The sequence below is a fragment of the Trichoderma breve genome, chromosome 3 (assembly GCF_028502605.1).
Source record: "Trichoderma breve strain T069 chromosome 3, whole genome shotgun sequence".
In the NCBI taxonomy this organism is placed as follows: Eukaryota; Fungi; Ascomycota; class Sordariomycetes; order Hypocreales; family Hypocreaceae; genus Trichoderma; species Trichoderma breve.
Genome location: NC_079234.1, coordinates 4,850,606 through 4,873,262, shown reverse-complemented (window position 1 = coordinate 4,873,262; position 22,657 = coordinate 4,850,606). Strand labels below are relative to the sequence as shown.

The following is a 22,657-nucleotide window of genomic DNA, read 5'->3' as shown; positions in this document are numbered from 1 at the left end:
TGGCCTGGCTTTAAAGGGAGCAACATTCAACTACGTTGCGCCTGTAGCTGGGCACGATTTCAACATCGGCGTTTGGGCATGGTTTAGGTGACAAAGACTTGGGTTATTACGGCACCCACCAAAAAAAGGTTCTTTTCATCATTTTGGGAATTCGGAAAGGTCGGTTGGGCGAGCATTCAACATATGCATATGTGCGTTGATTCTCCTGGTTAGGAGAAAAAGCATTGGTAGTTTCATTTAGGATGGTTATCCAAAAGTCTTCAACAAGGCGTTCATGAGGTGAGATGAAATCAAAGGTAAATGAGTTTTATGAGGTTGGTGAGTTAGCAAATAGATACCCCGATTCAACCTGGGAAAATAAGGAGAAGAAATTTAAACCTGGTGAATATTTACTGCAACTGCTGGCTCCTTATAATACATGTGACTGTCTTGGATTTTGTTTAAGATGGAGGAACAAGTGAGACGTAAAAGGGGGAACCAATAGAAGTAGCAGAACGGTATTGATCCAATAAGGTGATGTTGGCGTAGGGAGACTTCGCGTCGCGTGATTGAATTTTTATAGAACTCAATGGGTATCTGTAAACACCTGCTTGCATTTTGCGCGCTTCTTGTGCTCCGTATTACGTGCAGGCCAACTGCTCCAAATTGGGGCTAATTGTAGTTGCAGGTACCTGTACTCCATTTTGGGGCTGATTTTTTCTTTTTGTCTCGTAGCCACAGCGTCTTAAGGCTGCTGGGGTGCCGCAGGGACCGCCTAACAGGACATTTTAGTGGCTACCGGCACAGCAGCCAGGGGCTCAATCGCCAAGGTACTCCTCCGTACTTTATTCACTTCCATCTCACTCACGTGTCTCCCTGTACGTACAATCCTTTTCTTCATCACCATTTCCAACTCTATCATCGCCAATTGCAGATATCTCGCTGGAAGATATCGCAGAAAGCCTTTTCCATCTCATTCCATCCGTCAGCCGCTATACTTTGACTCACAAAACTAAAAAGGGGGCCCATTCACGTTTTCATCATATTTTCATCATGGCTCCTGCGCGACAACAGCCGCCTCCGCCGTTTGGCAAGGACGAAAAAGTCCTCTGCTTCCACATGGACATGCTGTATGAGGCCAAGATCATGGACGTCCAGCCTGCGGAGAAGCCCAATGAAGGATATCGGTACAAGGTTCACTACAAAGGCTGGAAGAACACGTGGGACGACTGGGTTCTGGTGGACCGGATCCGGCCCTTTGACGACGAGCACAAGGAGCTGGCAGCCCAGCTTCACGCGCAGCTCAAGAACAGCATGCAGAAGACGTCCAAGGTGCCCAAGAAGATCGTCAAGAGCGGCGGCGAGTCGGCGCGTGGCAGCGAGGAGCGAGGGTCTGCCGTCACTCAGGGAGGCAGAGGGGGTAGGAGAGGCAAGGACTGGGAACTGGAGCAGGTAAGACTTGATTTGCCATCAGCAACTTATTTTCCCTTGTTCTCCTCATCTTTTTTGCTGTTCTATCTCGAATCTCTCAAAGTTTCGCGGCGTTTTCTTTCTCGTCTCTCTGTTGCTCATGGTGTTTATGTACTCCACGAGCCGCGTCTCCTGAAGTATCTTCAACAACTCCCCGCCGGCAAGTGCCGGGCCACGCAAGCTGCACGGAGGGGGTTTGATGAGAGGGAGAACCAGACTCTACGGGCTATGTTTAGCTTTCCTACGAGCAGTCTTTTCCCTTTGGTGGCTTCGTACACGCGAAGACTACGAGCATGAATACATCCGGAGTAGCGGAGTCGAGATATCGTCGCTTTGCCAACCAGCCTGTTGACAATGTTTATTTTGTTATACTTTGCTTCTCCGGCGGCTTTGCAGTATTATATGACTCAAGTGAGAAACTCTTGATTGTTTGTGGCGTTTCCGTCAACCTATATCATTTTGCTCTCCCCCATGTTGTTGTTCCCTCGGCTCTTTCCCACAGCACCGTCTTCAATTCCAATTGCAGATCTCATTGAGAGAAACAACACGCCTTCCACCAGCAATAAGTTTACAGATCTTATTGAGTGAAACAACACGCCTTCTACCAGCAATAAGTCAGACAAGCTGCCAATGGAGGCAAACGAAACCCCTTTGCCGCGTTCCAGTTACGGGCGCATCCTCAGGCCAACCCTGAAAAGAAAAATGGCTTCATCAGCTGAGGAGCCGTCCGAGCCAGCCCAAAAGCGCAACCGGATCACCTCGACACGAAAGGGCAAGCCAATTCGTCCTAGGAAGTCTAAACGTGGATCTAAACGTAGATCTAAACGTGGATCTAAACGTGGATCTGTTTCTAAACGTGTTCACGATCCTCAACCGGAACCTGTTACTGAGCAATCTGGGCCAACTCGAGAACGCATCTGGATAATTCTCACGCGGGATGGCCAGCCTATCTGCCCTTGGATGAGGGCTGTTAGGCAATCCAGGCCAACTCAGAGGTGCAACCGGATCACCTTGACACGGGACGGCAAGCCTATCTGCCCTAGGAAGAGGGTTCCAGAATCAATTCCCAGGGCCGAACCAGCGTCTGTGCCTATCAAGATTGAGGAAGACACCGGATATCCATATTTGATCCAAGTTGCCCAAACTGGAAATTAACATGTTTCCCTGATTATCACAAATTTGTTGGTTGCCAGAGCCAAGCGGCTTCTATGGCTTACCTTATCTTACCCTCTCCTTCATCTTTTTCTATCTCGGGATCTTTGCGTTTGGCTTACTTCGGTCACTTTCCATCTGCCTCTACTTTCACATTATACGTTCCGAGATTTTGGTTCAAGAGATCTTTTTTGATCTTTTTTCTTTCTCTGAGCACAGTCTAACAAACCTCAGGAGGACGCTTTCCACAGCAAACCAATGATCAACATTTCAGTGCCCGATCATATCCAGGCCATGCTTGTGGACGATTGGGAGAATATCACCAAAAACAACCAGCTTGTACCATTGCCTCATCCAAACCCAGTTACCAAGATTTTTGAGGACTATCTTGCTGTTGAGCGGCCACGCAGAGAAGAGGGCTCATCTAGTATGGACATCTTGGAGGAAGTTATCGCCGGATTTCGGGAATATTTCGAAAAGGCTCTCAGCAGAATACTTCTCTACAGGTACGTGGATCGACTCCTGGTCTTGGTGGGATGTCTACTAACATTGATTCAAGATTTGAGCGTCATCAGTACATGGATGTGCGGAAACTGTGGGATAATGCCGACGAGAATTCGCAGTACAAGAATGTCTGCGATGTTTACGGCGCCGAGCATCTTGCGCGTCTAATTGGTACGTATACGCCGTGACTGATGCACCCTTCTTATCATGCGTTCGCTAACCCCCTACTTTTTAGTTTCATTGCCTGAGCTCCTTGCGCAGACGAATATGGATCAACAGTCCGTATCACGCCTTAGAGAGGAAATCGGCAAGTTCACCACTTGGCTGGGCCGCAATTGTCAATCATATTTTGTCAATGAGTACGAGACTCCATCTCAAGAGTACATTGACAAGGCTCGAAGCTTCTAGATGTATTTATCTTGTTGGCTGCCACAAAAGGAGAACACAATTGCCCACTTTCGTCTGCCGCTAGAGTTTTGTTTATCTTCTCTCGGCTCTGTTTACCCGCTCCCCTCTTGTTTATTTTTTGTTTTTAATATCTAGTTGGAATCACGGCAACACACTCGCGCTATAACCGGCAAACTTGGCGGCAGCAATTGTTGGGTCGATGATGGTTTTTACTTGCGCCTTGATACCGCATTTTCCGTGGGATTCTCGTCTTATTGAAGGATTCGTTTGGTCACGGCACTGGATAGGATTAGCAAGGTGTTAGTGTGATGAAACCGGTGCTTTCTTTTGGTTTTTCGATGACGCAGTTTTTAGTTAGAGTTGGGGGGAGACGGGGAGTTAGTTTAGTTTCAAGATAATGGGAAATGCTTTGTTTTGTGTATGCCTCTTTTAAACCGCCTTGGTGATTCCATATGACTTGTTTCTGCCCGCCCCATTTCGAAGCCGGGCATGTCCGTCTTTTTTGTTTCTTTCGTACATTGTTGCCGTTGATATCGTACAAGTTCGTCTTGTCCATCCCGCTATGGTTACTCCTCAACCATACACATATATACAACCATCTCCAAACTCTTCCCAAAACATCAACCCCTCGCTTTCCATATATTTCCTCCTTTTTGCGCTCTAATCGTCAATATTATCCCACAAATCTCTTCACATCCGCTGCACCGCCCTCTCCACGTAAAACCCCTTATCCGGCGTCCTCTCCGCCTTGACCTCCCGCTTGGTCAGCCTCCGCTCCACCTCCTGCACGCGCACCAGCTCCTTGACCTTCATGATCATGCCGGCGAACTGCGGCTCCGCGGGGTGGAAGACGGTCTGCATGCGCCGCCGCAGGCCGAGCGCCTGGAGCACGCCGCGGGTGCGCTCGGGGAGACCAATGGCCGAGCGGTGGAGGGTGATGCGGAAAAAGGACATTTTTTTCTTGTTTCAGGTTTTTATGGAATTGCTCTGTCGTTGATTCGAAAACGTCTCGTCTGGTACATTCGTTAGTTTAGTTAGTTACAAGTGAACCTGAATAGAGATTGGAGGGAGAGAAGAAAAAAAGATGCGAGTCCATTCGTACAATTTGAAAAAGCGCTTCGACCCCGCTGGCTATGGGCGAACCAGAACAAGAATTGGAATTCCGCACACTACAAGTGCTCCAGTTCGTATCGTCTCGTTCCCTCGGGGGAGAGGATTGGCGATTTTGAAGAAAGGCTGGGTTTTGGGAATTGAAGCTGTTTCGATTGCATCGAGCCTGGAGCTAAAGTGCCTGCGGTTGCGCGATAAGATATCATGCCACTGCATTTCGAGGTAGCCTTGCGGGTCACGTGACAAGATGCAAAAAGACAAAAGACGAGAGTAAAAGACTTGAGAGTTCTACCTCTTTCAAAAGATTCACTGACAAACAATTGATTTAATACATATAGAATAATTGGTTTACAATTGCAGCAAGATAGTCCCAGGAAATGAGATGGATGTGAATTAATTTTTTGGTCTCTATTGTCATCAATAAAAAATGATTTAATACTTCATAACGTTCCCACCGCAGCGACTACGGGCTATGTGTGCTGCTAACTTTAGGTCTTGACAAACCACCTTCCCTTCCCAAAATTCTTTCATCAAATTCCCACAACTGTTGTATAATATATTCTGGTTGCTCCTTTTGTTTCCTCTCGGCTTCCACTTACATCTGGACCTCCACTCTACCCTGGCCACTGGGCTGGCCCTCGTTGAGGTTGGGCAGCAGGTAGGTGATGTCATCCCAGGGGTGACGGTACAGACCGGTGCGCAGTCTCTTCTGGTCGAGGAAGTGGGCAATGAGACCAATGCTTCGGCCGAGGACGAACAGACCGTTGAGAACACCCATGGAAAGGTAGTCCTCGGCCTCTTCGGCGGAGAAGGCGCCGCAGTTGCGCATCAGGTCGACGAAGCACACGGCAATGCAGCCGTCAACGTTGAGGATCAGGCTGTCCTTCTTGGAAGTTGTGACGGTCTCGACGGCCAGAGCGTAGTCGAGCAGCTTGTGGCTGGGGAACTTGGCCTTGACGTACTCCTTGACAAGCTCAACACGCAAGTCGGGGTTATTTCGCGACTTGATACGGTGACCAATACCGGGAATGAGCTTGTTCTGCTTGCGCATGCTGTCGACGAAGTCACGGGGGCTGAGGTTCTTGTCGAAAGCCTTGGTGAACTCCTCAGCGGCGCCGTCAAGGGCACCACCGAAGCGGGAACCAATGGTCAACAGACCAGAGACAAGGGCGCTGATCAAGTCCTTGCCGGCACGGGTGGTGATGATGGTGTTCATGGCACCAGAGACGGCGGGACCGTGGTCGGCAGTAAGCATGAGAACCATCTCCAAAAACTTGGAGGCGTAGTCGGGCAGTCTGCGGCGGAACCACAGCAGAGACATGACACCACCGACACCAATCTCCTCCTTGAAAACATCGGAGATGGGCATGCCGGCGTAAAGCAGCTCCTGGCCACGGTCGTCAGAAATGGTGGAAATGAAGGCAGCGGGCTTTCGGATAAGGCCGAGCTCCTGGGCCCAAGAGTAGTCGATGGGGATCTTGGGGACAACGGGCTCGGCGCGGGGGACAATGGTGCCCTCCTTGACGAGCTTGTCGTAGACCTCCTTGAGAACGGCGGGCATGTCCTCGAAAGTCTTGGGGACGTGGAAGCCGGCGTCGCGCATAGACTGGTTCTTGACAGTGGCAGTCTCGAGCTGTGAGTTGGCAAAAGAACCAGCGTGGCCGAACTGAACCTCGGTCTTGAACATGCTGGCGCAGGTACCAATGGCCCAGGCGACAATGGGCTTGGTAATGATGCCCTGCTTGACGGCATCAATCACCTTGTACTCCTCGACACCACCGACCTCACCAAGCAAGACCAAGATCTTGCAGTCTGGGTCGGCCTGGTATCGCAGCAAGTGGTCGATGAAAGTGGTGCCAGGATATCTGTCACCACCAATGGCGACACCCTCGTAGACGCCGTCGGTGTTCTGGGAGATGATGTTGTTGAGCTCGTTGGACATACCACCGGACTTGGAGACGTAGCCAACGGAACCCTTGCGGTACAACTTGGAGGCAACAATGTTGTCCATCATACCACCAGTGTTACCAATCTTGAAGCTGCCGGGCTTGATGCCACCGACAGTGGCGGGGCCAATGATGGTGACGCCCTTCTTCTTGGCGACGTGAGCAATCTCACGAGCTCGCTAAATGGCAGGTGGTCAGCAAATTGGGCTCCAATTGGGGCTATTTCCGCTGCTCCAGACAGAAATCTCTAAAGATCTGTGAAGAGCAGAAGAAGCCAAAGAATGGCGAAACAAAAACAAACTTACTCGCTCGGGAACACCCTCTGCAATAATTGCAATGGTCTTGATCTGAGGGCACTCCATCAATTCCATGGTGGAGCTGTAGACACTTCGAGAAGAGGCAAAGTTGACGACGACGTCGACGTCGGGGTGCTTGGCGATGGCCTTGTCAACCTGCTGGTAGACGGGCAGCAGGGTCTCGCTAGTGCCCCAGTACATCTTGCTGACGAACTGGCCACCAAAGGTGTAGATGATGCCGGCGACAGAGGGAGTCTTTCGCTTGCAGATGAAGTCAAAATCCAGCATGCCCTGGACGGCGCGGGGCTGCAGGCCGTAGACGAAGCATCGCGTCTTCTCGGAGAAGAGAGCGTGCGCGGGGAGAGGGCTGAGGGGTCGGCTGGGAGCAGCAAAGCGCTGGATTCTGTCGTTGGCCGACAGGAGATCCTTGGAACCGGACATGGTGATGTGTATGCGAGCTCGTCAAAAAAAGAGGTGAGGAGGGAAAAAGAGCAGAAATGGCGGGGTGAGCTGAGTCCTGCAGAAAAAACACCGGTCAACAGCTGTTGAATTAATAGAGGCTATACAGTGTTGGCCCACCAAGGCAAAGACCACAACACAAGTCGGAGATGAGGCAGATGGATTGCAGGAAGAAAGGAAGAGAGAGAGAGCCGGGCAATTGAAGGATTGAGACGGCAAAGAACAACTTCAATGGGGGAGAGCCAGATTTCAGGAGTGCAGTGACACCTGGGACCGCGAGAGGGCTGCTCTGCTTTAGCTGCTGGCGGGGCTAGAGCTCAGAGGGATGGGATGCCAGGTATTGCGCCGTATCCGTACATGTACCAGGCACATGGACCCTGTCAAGCCTGTCCACCATTTGCCTCTAGCACCACTGCGCGCCACTGCGTATCGTACCAGCACGTACGAGTACCCGGTACGAACGCTAGCCCGGTGGGTACCTGGGCGCCGAGTTGGTGGGGGAGGGCGGACTCGGCCAGCGAAGCTTGCACCGCCTAACGGAACCCAAAAGCGTCGATCGGGGCCAGCATGTGCGCGTGCATGCAGCCCTGTGCCAAAGTGTGGGCAGGGGAAGGGAATCACTCATTGCTGCTTGCTTACCTGTGCCGTAGCTCAATGATGACACCCAGTTGCGACAGTGCTGACGCAGGATGAGGAGATGCGATCAGATGCAAGAAATGGCGGCTCCTTCGTACGCCAACAGCCTAACTCTGGTTCTCTGCTCAGTTCGTTCTGCCAGCGGGTAAGAGTGCTTCCGGCGTTTGGCTTTCCAAGCGTAAGGGGGAATAACCAAAGTCAATCCGCACGGCAACCAAGCCACCAAAACGAGTTGGGGAAAATCTTTTTTGGTTTTTTGGGGCGCAATGTCTAATTTTGCGAATTGTTGAATAGCAGCCTCTTGAGACACAATGATAACTCGTAGCATCCCGGTCGCGGTCTGGCCTTGCCGCTAACACCGGCTTGGACCCGGTGGTACCGGTACCTCATTCCAGTGTGCCCATCCAATGCCAATGCCAATGCGGTGTCGGAAGTTCCATCAAAAACTTCAAAACCGTTGGCGGCCGAGGAATCGAACGAAAGCCCCTTGCTTGCATCGACTGGTCCCAAGATTACGCCCCTTGGCTGCTTCGCATTCGCGTGTCATGCGTCAAGTCATCGTCATCCCAGCGTTGCAGCACGATTCTGTAAATGGATCGTAATCGTGCCCGTGATGGGATCACAATCAATTCCTCGCAATCCAGGATTCCGCGCCCTGGCCCCCAATCGCAATCGCATTCCGTGTACGAGCGAGCGAGCGCCGTATCCAAATTGAACCCAGTCCGAGGGATGCGTGTGTGCCGCTAGCTAGCATTGCATCGTCCGGCAGTCGACATGGAAGAGATATCGCTCTCGTGCTAGGTGTGGCCGTTTGCATTTTGGGCTCTCCCGTCCTCTCTGCAAATGGAGGGGCAATGCACTGGATGGCTCATGATGGTGGGGTTGCCGAGTCGCTGGTGGCTTACTGGCTTCGTCTGGGCCCCTGTCCGCCCAACCACGGCCCACCCCTCTCTGAACGGGTACGAATACGTGTGCTGTGCTTGTGCCTGAGCCACCTGTACTCTGTTTCGTCGCTACACTTTTTAGCGCAGGAGACCCTCAGCCTTGTCCCACTAAAGCGTGCAACCGCTCAATAGCAGGCCAAAACGACTCAACACTGGGCAGTCCTGGGCTTCAGTGCAGCAAAGGCGTGTCTTTGTTGGGCTCGTCCGCATCCCACGTTGGAGTTCGGAGTATCAAAGGCTTCGGAGTATCAAAGGCGGGGCAAAAATGCGAGACAAAGAGGGCGCTCCAGGGTAGCGAAAAGGGCAGCCAGAAACAATTGAGGTCTGGTCAGCAATTGTCCTAGACTCGGCGTGAGACAAGCCCAGATAAGCCGTATTATCGTAGGTTCCAGAACAGCGCGCAATTCCTTCGGCGCCGCGCTCCGTCCGTCAGGGCCAGGAATTGCGATGCCGAGATCCTTGCAATGGCCGCTGCGATGTTCGGGGCGCATCCGCCGTGTTCGACAGATTCCCCGCTGCTAGAGCCAGGCAACACTCCCTTGTCCATTGCAAAGAGGTAAAAAAAATGATTGAGAGATTGACGATCCACTTGGGTTTGCTCAACAACTGGGGGGGAGGCTGCTCGAGGTACCGGTACTCGAACGATGGCGAGCTATTGGGAGATATCGCTGCCCCAATGCTTTTTTTGGCGTCGCTGGTTGAATGGGCACCCGCCAACGGCCGACTTTGGCACTGGGCTCTAGCACCGTCTGCACGCCCTTAGTGGCAAGTCCCCTGACCGCCCTCCCAAAGCGCACCCCCGAAATCTGTATGCTCACGGCAGCTCCATGACCCCTCAACCCCCCTCCTTCGAGCTGGCCAGCGTGGAGCTTCGGCCGGATTTCTGAAAGGCTGAAAGTCATCCTCTTCCTGCCATCCACCTCTTCGTCTTTAGGCTCGCTTTCCCTTTTCCTCTCCTTCGTCAGATATCCAGCATTTTGCCTCTTGACATTGCAATTGCAATTCCCAGTCGCTCCAGTTTCTTCTCAGCGGTAGGTGCAAATAGACGCCCCTCTTCAGAATAGCTTCTGGTCCCGCGCTCGTCGCATTGTGTCGTTGTCGCTGTTGCTCTTCAATCTGCAACGGCATTTTGAGCAGTTCGGTGCCCAAGCTTGCCTCTCGCATTTGCGTTTGCGTTTGCGTTTGCGTGTGCTCTGGCGCAGCAATTGCCATCGTTCCTGCTCCATCGTCTCTCCCAACACCTCGCTGACGATATAAAAAGGCCAGACGTTCCTTGACTCACGCCTTCTCCTCATCTCTCATCCTCGTCGTAGGCACAGCTCATCCACAATGTCCGCCAAAGCGATTTTCGAAGCCGATGGCAAGGCCATTCTCAACTACCACCTGACCCGTGCTCCCGTCATCAAGCCGAGTCCTCTCCCTGCGCCCACCACTCACAACCCTCCCTCCAGACTGGCCTCGCTGCATTTCCCTGAGGATGCTGCTGTTGAGGACGTTCTGAACCAGGCTGAGGTCACCTACCCTTGGCTGCTCCAGGATGGTGCCAAGTTCGTTGCAAAGCCCGATCAGCTCATCAAGCGACGAGGCAAGAGCGGCCTGCTGGCTCTCAACAAGACCTGGGCTGAGGCCAAGGCTTGGGTTGCTGAGCGAGCTGGTAAGGAGCAAAAGGTTGAGCACACAGTTGGCGTTCTGCGTCAGTTCCTGGTCGAGCCCTTTGTTCCTCACCCCCAAGACACAGAGTACTACATCAACATCAACTCAGTCCGTGATGTGAGTAAATTTCCTCTCTCTTCTCATCTTGTCTGCGTGTTTTTCTGGTTCTTCCCGGAACTTGGGCAAATGCTTCACCTGGCAAAACACCACATCGTGGTGGCTGGGAGTCAAGTGACTTTGTCTTGTCATAGACAAAAAAAAAGTTGCGTGGATGAAAGTTCAACTGGGAAGTTGAAGGAAGTTGGGTGAGATATAAAATTGCCTGAAGGAAAGGAGCGTTTTCTTTATAAAGCCGTGGCGCTTTCCGCCGGTGTGAAATTTGCGGTGCCGTAACGTGCCGAAACAAGAGGCCGGGCGGACGAACGGATGTCACAATAGGGAGGGTCCTGGACTCGACTTAGCCCGGACCCCTGTCCGCACGATTACACACCATATCTAGGCTTCGTCTTATCTTAACTTGTTGTCTACTACTACTACTACGAGAGCCTCGCTAACTTTATATCTTTTTTTCATTTTCTAGGGTGACTGGATTCTCTTCACTCACGAGGGTGGTGTCGATGTCGGTGATGTCGACGCCAAGGCTGAGAAGCTCCTGATCCCCGTCGATCTCTCAGAGTACCCTTCCAACGAGGAGATTGCCGCTACCCTCCTCAAGAAGGTTCCCGCTGGTCTTCACAATGTCCTGGTTGACTTCATCACTCGGCTGTATGCCGTCTATGTGGACTGCCAGTTCACCTACCTTGAGATCAACCCCTTGGTCGTGATCCCCAACGAGGACAAGACCTCTGCTGCCGTTCACTTCCTGGATCTTGCTGCCAAGCTCGACCAGACTGCCGACTTCGAGTGCGGTGTCAAGTGGGCTATTGCCCGATCTCCCGCCGCTCTTGGCCTCACCAACGTGGCCGGCGGCGACAAGGTTAGCATCGATGCTGGCCCCCCGATCGAGTTTCCCGCTCCCTTTGGCCGTGAGCTCTCCAAGGAGGAGGCTTTCATCGCCGAGCTGGATGCCAAGACTGGTGCTTCCCTGAAGCTCACTGTCCTGAACCCCGCTGGTCGCATCTGGACTCTGGTTGCCGGTGGTGGTGCTTCCGTCGTCTACGCTGATGCCATTGCCTCAGCTGGCTTCGCCGACGAGCTCGCCAACTACGGTGAATACTCCGGTGCTCCTACCGAGTCCCAGACCTACCACTACGCCCGAACTGTCCTGGACCTGATGCTGCGTGCTCCCATGTCCGAGCAGGGCAAGGTCCTCTTCATTGGTGGCGGTATTGCCAACTTCACCAACGTCGCCAGCACCTTCAAGGGTGTCATCCGCGCTCTCCGCGACTTCGCTCCCCAGCTGATCGAGCACAACGTGCAGATCTGGGTGCGCCGTGCCGGCCCCAACTACCAGGAGGGTCTGAAGAACATGCAGTCTGCCACACAGGAGCTTGGTCTCAACGCCAAGATCTTCGGCCCCGAGATGCACGTCTCGGGTATCGTGCCCTTGGCTCTCATCCCCGGCAAGTGGGAGGCCAGCGGTGTCGAGGAGTTCAAGGCTTAGATGGGATAGACTAAAACATGAGGGCCAAGGGTGGTCGGATTGCGGACAATGATATAGCTATCTATCAGCTCAAGTTATTATTGTTACGTTCTTGTATTTTGCAAACTAGACGGGAATGGTGGGGTAAAGCTTTAATTGTTTTTATTTTTAGCCTTGGGAAGACTTTCGCAGAAGAAGAAAAAAAAGAGGAAGAAAGCAAAGGCTGGGTAAAGGGAAAGTTGATGTCTGCAGCACCTAAGTAAGGAGACGAGACGACATGAACGACACAAACATGATAATACAAAACTCAATTTGACATGTCCACGCGATTTAGCCGATATAGTAGCTGTCAAATCTGTGCCATCCGTCCAGGTGACGTCAAGCCAAGAGGACTGCAGCAGACACTAATGTAGGTTATACGAGGAATTGATCCAAGTGACAGAAGTGCCACTCCAAGCACGCCCTAGATCGATAAGTGTGTAGTTGATGTCTCTGGGACAGGATGCCTGCCTCGATTGTGCCTAGCCCATCTGCGGAGCATTTCACAGTGGAGACGATATGGACAGGAGGGATTTGCAGTTTGAGGCGGAGAGGCATGAGCATGTGTGTGCGCGGTGACTTGCTTTCTCCTTCGGCTGTCTGCTTCCGTGTCTCGAAATGGGTAAAGGAGGCATGTTTTGCGTGCAAGAGAGAGATCGATTTCTCGCTGCTGTTCTGAGCCGCACATCCCACGTGGCGGGCTGGAGGTCCAAGTCGTTCACGCAAAGGGCCTGCCAACTTGAGTGGTTACTCCGTCCAGATAAGTGGCTCCGGACCTCGGTCCCTGAGATGGGATCATCACTCGCATCGAATCGATTTCCTCGTCCCCCGGAGCTGTCGGCGGTGCGTAGGGACGGATCGTGACAGCGCAGCGAGAGGGGTTTAGGAAATAGGATAAAGCCGGAGAAGCAGAAATTGCCCATCTCAGCAGTCCTGTCTTGTCTGAGAGGGAAGCTGAGAAGAGCAGCTGGACCAGCTACCCCTCTCTTTTCTCTTTCTCCTCATTCGCCTTCACCGCATCGTTTTCCTTGGGGGTTATCTGGTAGGCCAGCCGCAAACTTGATACGCTCGATCCCTCTGGTGATGGTGATGTGATGTAAGTCAGCTCACTGGGATGCAGGCACCACCCCCCCAAGACGGATCGATCCATGCATTGATTAGAAATGCCTAGGTACTCAAACATTGTACTCGTACCTCGCAGCTTAGAGAACGGCGAGAAAGGACCTGGAGACGGTGCTAGGCTTAGGGCTAGGCCGGGGAGGAAGAGCACACCGCAGAGGTGAAACCGGGGAGGCAAGTTGTGCGTACGAGTACAAAGCCGCTATAGCACTGGCCTTAGTAGCTGCCTGGCTCTGCTGCGCTGTGGATTTCCATTTTCCATAGGTATGTACGTTTCCATACTGGCCGGGGGGGAAGAGTCATCGCCAGCTGTTCTGCTGTGCGCAACTTCTAGGCCCTCGTCTCGCCTGTCGTCTGTCGTCCTCATGATGTGCCGGATTAAATGCAATGAGACTCTGCCGCCTTCCTTCGACGCATCTGATGATGCTTCTTGCCCAAGTCGTAGCTCAGCTGAGCGCGTGACGCGGCTTCTGATGTGATAAGTCAACGAAAATGCAGCGCGGATGCTCTTTCCAGCGTCGTCCAGTTCCACAGGGTAAAGTCATAGACTCAGGGCAGGGTTGTTGTTGCCCACTCCCACTCGTTATCTTATCCAGCATCCAACCCCTCCGGCCGCGTGCCTGCCCATCGCAGGCCGTTCATCCTGCCATGTCCATGTCCCTGCGCTGTGCCGGATCCGGGGGTGTGGCAGTGGCAGTTGCTGCTTCTCCAACTCTCTGCTGAAGCCCATCGCGTCTCTTCCTTCCTGCTTCCTCCCTTCCTCCCTTCCCCTCTCTCCCATCTTGCCATCTCCCATTATCCCAGTCCCAATGGCGCTTTCCCTGAGGCTGCTCTGGAACCACCTAAACAGGGCTTCCTTCTTTCCTGGTGCCCCTTCTGCCCACGATGGCGTCAGTCTCGGATCATAAGGTGCCTGCCTGCCTAGTGCCCGTATATAAGAAACCGCCGGGCCGTTCTAGCTTCTCGGCCTCTTCCCGTATCCGCCTCTGCGTCTCTCTCGCCGACTCATTTTTTTGTCCAGAGTCCCGCTTCTCGTCATTGCTTTTTTAACCTCTTTCTCTGGCTCTTGCCTTGACGTGCCCCATACTCCGTACAGCAAGCGCCAACCAAATCCGCACTTATACAAGCAAAGAGAGCGCCCACACCACCTTCCAGCCAGACCTTTAATAAACGACGCCCCGAAACGTGCAATATCCAGGCACAGGGGAGGGGAAATCTCTCGTTCCCGCACAACCTTTTTCTCTAATTTCTTTCTCCTCTCCCTCTTTTTTTTTTCTTTTCCCAATTCACCCTTTTCCCATCACCTGTCCGCCTTTTGTCCTTCTCAAGTCCTTTCCGGAACCAAAGAGTCACGATATCGATCTGCGTCGGACACAAACTCTAAACCCCACCCCCACCCTCTATCTGGGAGCCTGTCAAACGCACGTCATTATCTGCACTTAATAAGCCGCCACGCCTTTGTGTTACTTGAGCCCAGCCCAGTTGACTCCCCGTCAGAAGTCAAAAGGGAATATTCCGAGGGACGAGCGCATCCGGAAGTGCGCAAAAGCAGTGCAAATCAGTTGCAGCACCTCGATTAATTTTTTTTTTCCCGCCTTGCTGAGCTGGCACGTGGGTACAGTAATCCACTGCCAGTGCATTCAAGGTGTGTGGATTCTCTCTGTTTCGTCTTGCTGCATGGGTATTTGGGATCATGTGCCCTCTTATTTGACTGTCTATTATCCTATCATGCAATTGCTTCTAGAAACTATCCACATATCTCTCTTGCGCTTTACCTTTTGTTATTAACCAAGTTCCCTATGGGGTAGGTGACAATCCGATCAGCGCAGGCAATTCAGAGCCCATTTCATCTTTTCACTCATCTGCATATCCTCGGTGTAAGAATAAAGTATGGCTCGCCTTGTCGAAGCGTCGACTCCCGTCGATTACTGTTGCTCCGGGTGCTGCAAGGCTGCCGATTTTGGCACCCACGACTACTGTCTCCCATGCGAGACCAACCCTTCATGCACTACCAGCCTGGACAAGACTAAGGACATTGACCAGCCGCCGAAGGGGGGGTCTCAGGATAAGGACCACAGGGGCCCCTATGGCTCGCATCAATGAAACGAGGAGACAGAAAGGGGGAGAGAAGAGCGAAAAGAAGAATCGCAAAAACAAAAACAGGACACAATAGCATACGGCCTTGATTTGGGGTCCTGGGGGCTGGCCCCCACGCGCGCTTGCCGCTACACTACTGCAGACAAACCATTGCCAGGAGTTTGGGGCTATGAGATATTTACGGTACTGCGAAATGCTTTAGAAGTTGTTAGATTATATTCGGACCAGTTTGCTTGAGCGAGAAAGAGGCAAGAGACAATCATCATCATGGTTGAGCTAAATGGGATATCTAAAGGTCCAAAGCAGAATGAGAAAGAACATGTATATTTACATTAAAGCAACTTCATTAATTTCCTTGTGTATCCCCTCATCCCCCTTGAACAGTGCAGTACTAAAGTATCAACAACGGTCGCCTACATACAGTTCCCGCCATTTAGATAAAGAACATGGCCACCAAGGGCAGAGCAAGGGCCACCGAAACAGGGCGCATCCAAGCAGCGGCACTGTCCTTATCCTTGGTGTCGCTCTTAGATGACGAGTTGTTGGAGGAGGAAGAGGAAGAATCCTTGTCGCTCGAGGTGCTGTTGCTAGCGCCGGTGTCGGCCGAGTTCTTGCCGCTCCAGTTGCTCTCATCGTCATCGAGGGGAACAACCTTGAGGCCGGTGATCTTGTTGCCCTCAGCATCCTCGACGTTGAGCTTGACGTTCCAGTCGGAGATCTTGACCAGGGCACCCTTGGGCTTGTGGCTGATGCCGTTGTCGATGAGGCCCTGAACGCCGGGAGGGGGGACGGGCAGGGTGAAGTTGTTGTCGAAACCCTTGACCTGGATGAGCTTGGAGTTGCACTTTGGAGGAGCCGGGGCCTTGGTGGTGGCCTTTTGCGTCTGGACCTTCTCCCAGTTGATCTTGGCAAGCTGGGCCTTGAGACGGTTGTAGTCGCCGAGGATCTGCAGGGTGTCGCCAGTGATGTTAACAAGGCCGTAGTGGTTTTCCTCCTCAGTGTACTCGTAAACGACACCGCCGGAAAAGACGGGGGTCATTTCGGGGCCATAGATGGCCTGCGTCTCGTTCCAGTAGCGGGGCATGGGGGTGTTGCAGCCGTATTCAGAGAAGAAGACGGGAATAGAGGTGTTGCTGAAGTTCTCGGTCAAGACATCGTAGGACGAGCTCTGGTAGGTGGCATCTGGGCCGCACCAGCTGTACGAGTTAATGGCGAAGACATCGGCACGGCTCATGTCATTGGCATCGCCGTCCTCGGAGCACTGCATGTAGTTCCAGGTGTCCCAAAGAACCTCGCGGACGTCAGCAGCCGAGTAGCCAACGGGAACTTGGCGCTTGATGTTCTTCTTGATGTAGTTCTTCAGGTCACGGGTGACGGCACGAAGATAGGGGGGCACGAATTCGGCGGAAGGGACGTCATTGATGACTTCGTTTCCGGAGAAGAAGAGCAAGGTGTTAGGATAGTTGCTGAAGGCCTCGGCGATGGCAAAGGTGCGGTTAGAGTAGGCTTCATAGTAGCTGGTCCAGGGCTCGAACGAGGTGATAGCCTCGCCGACCAGAGGAGAGTTGACATCTAGGATCATGTACATGCCAGCCTGTGCAGGGAGTGTTAGCAGCTGCGTATGCACCAATACGAAAAGAGTCACCTCTGGGAATGCAGATACTTACGGCATTGAAGATACTAGCGCACTCGTCGTGGTTCAGGTTGGGGTCGAGGTTGTAGACGCGAATGGCGTTGACACCCATGACCTGCAGAAGAGCGGCATCACGCAGGCAGGTATCGGCATCGCTGAGAGGATCCTTGCCCGCCTTGGGGTTGTATCCTGCACTGCCGCCGGGCTGGTACGCAACACCAACAAGCTGGAACTTGTTGCCGTCATCGTCAACGAAGTCGGTTCCCTTGATAGAGAGAGGCTTGACGGCTCCCACGACGGTGGCGGCAAGAGCCACAAGAGCAGATTGCATCTGTGGCGAGTACGAGTTAACAAAATGCGTCGAGACACGTATATGAACGAAAATGAGAACCCAGATGGCGAGATCAGCAGCAAAGAGGGTGATTTGTATTCATCCCCAGATGAGGCCCTCTCTGTGTGTCTCATGCATCTCCAGATGGAAATAGCCTGTGAGCCAGCGCGGGAAGATAACTTACAAGCATGATGAAGGTTGGTTGCTGATGAATGCTAGCTAATTCTCCAAGTTGAAAGAAAAGAATACGATCAAAGCAGTTTTAGAAAGCTTAGGTAGGTTGATTTGGTCAAAAGCAAGGGCTAAATGAGTGATGATGATGCGAAGCGAAGCAGTCGGGAGGACACGGAGGCCAAAGGAAAGAAGCAACGACGACTCGAGGTTTCTGCAAAAAGAGTGACTGGAAGCAGCAAAAAAAGAGGCGCTTCCCAAAAGCCCAAGATGCGTCTCCGGGCGAGCAACAAAAACGATTGAACGAGTGTCGAAATGAGCGCGAGGCGTGTCTTGAGACGAAGCTTGAAGGGAATGTTTGTGGCGGGAAGGGTTTCCGGGCGTACAAGTACTTTGCTGGAACGGAGCAGCCTCGAGGACCCTGGGCTGGGGGCGGGCACAAGCACAAAGAGCGGAAAAGTCCAGGTCCCGTCCCTTCTTGGCCGTGCAAAGGGTCGTTTCGTATTGCAATTGGCCATCTCTGGGCGGACGCAGCTGCTGGGCCAGGGGTCGAGGGTGCTGGCTAGTGGGCTGCAGAGGCTGCTAAACGGGCACCTAATGGCACCTAAATGGCACCTACAGGCAGAGTGATGGAGCACCTGATGGCACCATGTCGCAGCGCTAGTGGCGGTAGGCCAGGAACGGGCGGGGCCCCGCTGCAACGGTGCAAAGAGGTCGAATCAGCGGGATGGATTTGATTGATTGATTGCTGCTGCAGATCAAAGATGCTGATCCTGGATGAAGAATGCCGTGGATGCGGTTTTGCATTCGTGAGACAAACTAGACGAAACCAGCATGAACTCGATGTATATTCGACACCGCCAAATAGAGTACAGGTATTGTATTTGCATCTTTTCCTAAGGTACTGGACGTTACAGACCGTCGTCACAGGCAGCATCGACCCTCATCGTTATCCCCTTTTCCTTTTGCGCCATCATACTACGAAAAGCCCAGCCAACCGAGGCTGCTTGGCTGCTCCTCATATTCTCTCACCGTCCGTTGGCCTCTTGGCCATCCAGGTCTGCCATGCCATCATTACTCATGTGGCGAGACTGCTGGGGCCCGGGCTCTCGTCAAACCACGTCCATGGCAAAAGACTACCAGGTAGGTCCCTAGGTAACTAAGGTACTAGGTAGGCAGATATTCCCTCTCGCTACCAATGTCCTAGGAATAGGCGACCTATGCACTATCTTGGGTAAAAGATGCATACGAGAATCTAATCAAAAAAAGCCCTCTCTCGTGTTCCGCAACCCCGTTCGCTCACACCGAACGAGACTCGGGCTAAACAGCACGAATGAAAACCCAGGGCCCGCTTACTGGTGCAGCCCGTTATAGCAGGTACTCGTATCAAACGGATGGATGGCAATGGCACAATGGGCTATTACGCTTACCACATTTCCGCTATTAACAACGAGGTAGCCCCGTGTGCTTTTCTGTAACGGCCAACTACCCAAGCTGGTCCAGATACAGTACGTGCTGCAGGTACGAGCACCAACCTCGTGTGTGGCCCTCGGGAACGGCGTTTTTGTTTGCGCTGGTTCAGCAGCTAGCTTCGCGCCGGACTTTGATCTGCTCGTATCGTATCGTGTCAGGGGATTTTTAGGAATCCAATGCGAAATAAAAACAAAAGAAGCTTTTTTTTGCCCAGGCTCTACTTCTCTTCACAGCCCTCTTCAATGACCTCATTGGAACCTTAATCGAACCGCAACAGAAAACCAGTCCGCTTGCTTGGCACGAAGGGGGCGAAGCCATAATTCAAATTGATCTCATGTCACAAAAATGAAATAAAGCCATGGAGATCAAATAACGCCGGCAGCTCGCCAAGGGCTTGGGTGATTCCAGCGCTTTCACTCCCCAGAATGTCGCTTCTGCAGCGCAGGGAATATTAAAATGAGATGAGCACAAGCGTCCAGGTCCCCTGGCCCAATTGCCAACTTAGGGGTTGGTTGGCTGACCAAAGCAGTAAGACGGCCGACCCAGTTGCTCTTCAGGGTAACCAATGCCACCCAACCCCGCGTTTGATTGGCCCGGCATCCCACGCTCTCACCGCCTGCCCTTGTAGTTTCCAAAGCCCATTGATCGGGCTTCTTCTTTTTTTTCTGCCCTCTCCATTACCGTAGCAGTTAGTGCGACAGCGACTTTCAGATCCCGCGATCCTGTCCAGCAACCCCTCCAGATCTGCCCAGCGGCTCTCATATGCCTCCCCGCCTCCAGCTCCCAGCGATATCATTCTACCGCCGCCCAATCTCCCAGATTCCGAGAGTCAAGTATATAAGCACAATGGCCACTCGTAAGTTCCATCCAACAGCCCTGCCAATCCCTCCTAAAATGAATGGGAAAAGAACAAAAGGACGAAAAACCAGCTGACACCCTCCTCCAGCTCCTCCTGACCGCCGCCCCATCGTCGTCTCCGGCCCCTCGGGCGTCGGCAAGGGAACTCTCTACGGCCTGCTCTTCGAACGCCACCCAGACACCTTCTGCCTCTCCGTCTCGCACACCACCCGCGACCCTCGCCCCGGTGAGGAGCACGCCGTCCACTACCACTTCGTCAAGATGGAGGACTTTGAGGACCTCATTGCCAAGGACGGCTTCGTCGAGCACGCAAAGTACGGCCGCAACCGCTACGGCACCAGCAAGATGACCATTGAGGAGCAGACCAAGAAGGGCAAGGTCGTCCTGCTGGACATTGAGATGGAGGTACGGCCAGCCGCAAATAACACCCAAAACATCCGTCTATAATTTTTACAAGGAAATTAAAGCACATACAGAGAGAGAGAGAGCTAACATGTGAGCACAACAGGGAGTCAAGCAAATCAAAAACTCCGGCATTGATGCCCGCTACATCTTCGTCTCCCCTCCATCCATCGAAACCCTGGAGCAGCGCCTGCGGGGTCGAGGCACTGAGACAGAGCAGAGCATCCAGGAGAGACTGGCCCAGGCCCAAAAGGAGCTCGACTTTTCAAAGACACCCGGCGTTCACGACATCATCATTGTCAACGACGACCTTGAGGCGTCCTACAAGAAGTTCGAGGAGTTTGTCTACAGCCCTCAACAGTAAATGAGACACGTATCCTTTCATATTTAGCAAATACCCATCGAGATGCCCCTTTCATTTATTACAATTATGTACACAAGGGCATGGCGCATCTATTGGACGCAACAATTCCTTTGCTCTAGATAGCCAACAGCGGCGACGGTCACCAATTGATTCACACAAAGATAGAAAGCAAGCTTGAAAACATAAAAAGCAAAGAGACAAATGCAAAATTAATCAACATATCATACTCTCTCTATCTCTCCACACTCTGCCACTCTTCCTCGACGACTCAACTAACTGTAGGTATATTGGAAAGTACAGGTATAGGGATGTGATTAAAACGTAAGAAAAATGGTCAAGGAAGGCTCCGACGAGACTACTTAAATAAAAAGGACAAAATAAAATGCGTATAAAAGGACCGTAAGCGAGGTGCGTCGTGCCATTGAGCGACTCACAATAGCCACAGTGCATGCCTCCCTTATAAACATCGCATGGCTGGTATACGCGCCCAGTCGTTTTCGATCGCACGTCGGCTCTCAGTGCTTTCCACCTCTCGTGCCTTTGCTTAATGTGAACAAGGCCATTGTTGAGCCGGATTGCGGTGCAAGACGGACAATCCTCACTTCTTCAAATTAGAAAATACACTGCTTTTCCCTTTACTGCGCACAACACCAATCCTGAGGTGAAAATTATCGCAAGACTGGCTAATCACCGTTACCGCTTAGAGACGCCATTGCTCTCCCTACCAACTGAATATTAAGCACATGAAGAAAACTTAGTATCCGTTCATGCCCATTCGCTGGGAGCCCCGGCTCATCTCACGGTCAGCCGCAGGGCTGATCGGTCTGCTGGCGGCACCACCACCGTGTGCGCTGCTCTCCTTCAGCGCAAGCAGCTGCTTGGCGCGGAATGTCTCGTAGTGGATCTGAGAGGTGGTCTCGATAAGGTCCTGGAGGTGGGTTCGGAGCAAAAAGTTTCGCAGGTAGACGAATTCGCAGTGGTTCTCATCCTCAACGTTGATGACGCCCCAGCGGTTCTGACGACCGCGGACCTGCTTGCCGTTGACAATGATGTTCTTCTCAGAGCCAACAACCGCAAAAGGAACCAAGCTCTACAAATAGGTATGTTAGCAAAACGCTCTCTGAGCAATAACACCAAAAAGGAAAACAAAAAGAGAAAGAGAAAGAACATGAAGGGGAGAAACAATCATGTGCTTACCTTGATCTGCTGGTTCAAAGCTCGCTCCTCGTCGTCAAACTCCTCGTTATCGTACGGGAACATCTTGAGGTTGTGGAAGGCAAACTCGGCCTTGATACGCTCCTTGAATTCCAATCGCTCCTCGACAGTCAGGGTATCCGCCTTGGCAATGACGGGCACAACGTTGACAACATCGGACAGCTTCTTCAAGACGACGATATCGATGGGCTTGAGAGAGTGGCCAGAAGGCTGGATGAAGAACAGGCAGCAGTGAATGCGCGTGTCGGGGATGTAACGCTCTCGCTGAGCGGTAAGCTCCTTTCGCAGGTACGCGGAGTGCTGGTCCTTGATGTACTTGACGATGGGATCCCAACAGCGGTCGTTGTTGACGAGGTCTCCGTATCCAGGGGTATCAACAATGTTGAGCCTCAAACGGACACCGTTCTCCTCAATGAGGTGAGAGACCCCCTGAATCTCGGTGGTGGAGCGAATAGGCTCGTCGGGCTGCAGACGACCCTTTGAGTCGATGAGGTGCGAGGCGAAGATGGTGTTGATGAGCGTCGACTTGCCCAAGCCAGTCTGGCCTGTGGAGGCGGTTAGTGTTCCCGTTCGGCACCCGATGCATCGCCATCACCAGCGCGTGCGCAACTTACCAACGCAAATAACGTTAAACTGAAATCCGCGCTTCAGCAGCTTGCGCTCAATCTGCGACGTGATGCTGTCGAAACCGACATGGCTGGAGGGCGTGATGGTGGAGGGAGTGGCCATTTTGACTGGTTCTGCTTGTGGTAGGGGGGAAACGAGTGAAGGCGACGATGGATGCTGCTGATGAGCCTGTTCCAAGAAAAAGAGCGA

At 52.5% G+C, this 22,657-nt stretch overlaps 7 protein-coding genes across 7 annotated transcripts; 3 read left to right on the top strand and 4 right to left on the bottom strand.

Annotated features, from left to right (window-relative positions):
• Nucleotides 1-1,032: 1,032 nt before the first annotated feature.
• T069G_05887 (MRG domain-containing protein) lies at nt 1,033-3,513 on the top strand (the record flags this gene model as incomplete). The annotated part of the gene is made up of 4 exons (XM_056173097.1): nt 1,033-1,431; nt 2,836-3,107; nt 3,161-3,276; nt 3,341-3,513. The coding sequence occupies 4 exons, from the start codon at nt 1,033-1,035 to the stop codon at nt 3,511-3,513; spliced, it is 960 nt and encodes a 319-aa protein (XP_056029955.1).
• A 690-nt stretch (nt 3,514-4,203) lies between these two features.
• On the bottom strand, nt 4,204-4,467 carry T069G_05886 (ribosomal protein l30p/L7e domain-containing protein; the record flags this gene model as incomplete). Its single annotated transcript, XM_056173096.1, has 1 exon — nt 4,204-4,467. One exon carries the CDS (start codon nt 4,465-4,467, stop codon nt 4,204-4,206), a length of 264 nt encoding a protein of 87 aa, XP_056029954.1.
• Nucleotides 4,468-5,218: 751 nt separating this feature from the next.
• On the bottom strand, nt 5,219-7,306 carry T069G_05885 (coA binding domain-containing protein; the record flags this gene model as incomplete). The annotated part of the gene is made up of 2 exons (XM_056173095.1): nt 5,219-6,748; nt 6,875-7,306. The coding sequence occupies 2 exons, from the start codon at nt 7,304-7,306 to the stop codon at nt 5,219-5,221; spliced, it is 1,962 nt and encodes a 653-aa protein (XP_056029953.1).
• Nucleotides 7,307-10,233: 2,927 nt separating this feature from the next.
• T069G_05884 (ATP citrate lyase citrate-binding domain-containing protein) lies at nt 10,234-12,160 on the top strand (the record flags this gene model as incomplete). The annotated part of the gene is made up of 2 exons (XM_056173094.1): nt 10,234-10,674; nt 11,138-12,160. 2 exons carry the CDS (start codon nt 10,234-10,236, stop codon nt 12,158-12,160), a joined length of 1,464 nt encoding a protein of 487 aa, XP_056029952.1.
• Nucleotides 12,161-15,827: 3,667 nt separating this feature from the next.
• On the bottom strand, nt 15,828-17,548 carry T069G_05883 (glucanosyltransferase domain-containing protein; the record flags this gene model as incomplete). The annotated part of the gene is made up of 3 exons (XM_056173093.1): nt 15,828-16,988; nt 17,062-17,358; nt 17,543-17,548. The coding sequence occupies 3 exons, from the start codon at nt 17,546-17,548 to the stop codon at nt 15,828-15,830; spliced, it is 1,464 nt and encodes a 487-aa protein (XP_056029951.1).
• Nucleotides 17,549-19,848: 2,300 nt separating this feature from the next.
• T069G_05882 (guanylate kinase domain-containing protein) lies at nt 19,849-20,626 on the top strand (the record flags this gene model as incomplete). The annotated part of the gene is made up of 3 exons (XM_056173092.1): nt 19,849-19,858; nt 19,949-20,265; nt 20,369-20,626. The coding sequence occupies 3 exons, from the start codon at nt 19,849-19,851 to the stop codon at nt 20,624-20,626; spliced, it is 585 nt and encodes a 194-aa protein (XP_056029950.1).
• A 754-nt stretch (nt 20,627-21,380) lies between these two features.
• Nucleotides 21,381-22,570, bottom strand: T069G_05881 (septin domain-containing protein; the record flags this gene model as incomplete). Its single annotated transcript, XM_056173091.1, has 3 exons — nt 21,381-21,716; nt 21,824-22,386; nt 22,456-22,570. The coding sequence occupies 3 exons, from the start codon at nt 22,568-22,570 to the stop codon at nt 21,381-21,383; spliced, it is 1,014 nt and encodes a 337-aa protein (XP_056029949.1).
• Between the last annotated feature and the right edge of the window lie 87 nt (nt 22,571-22,657).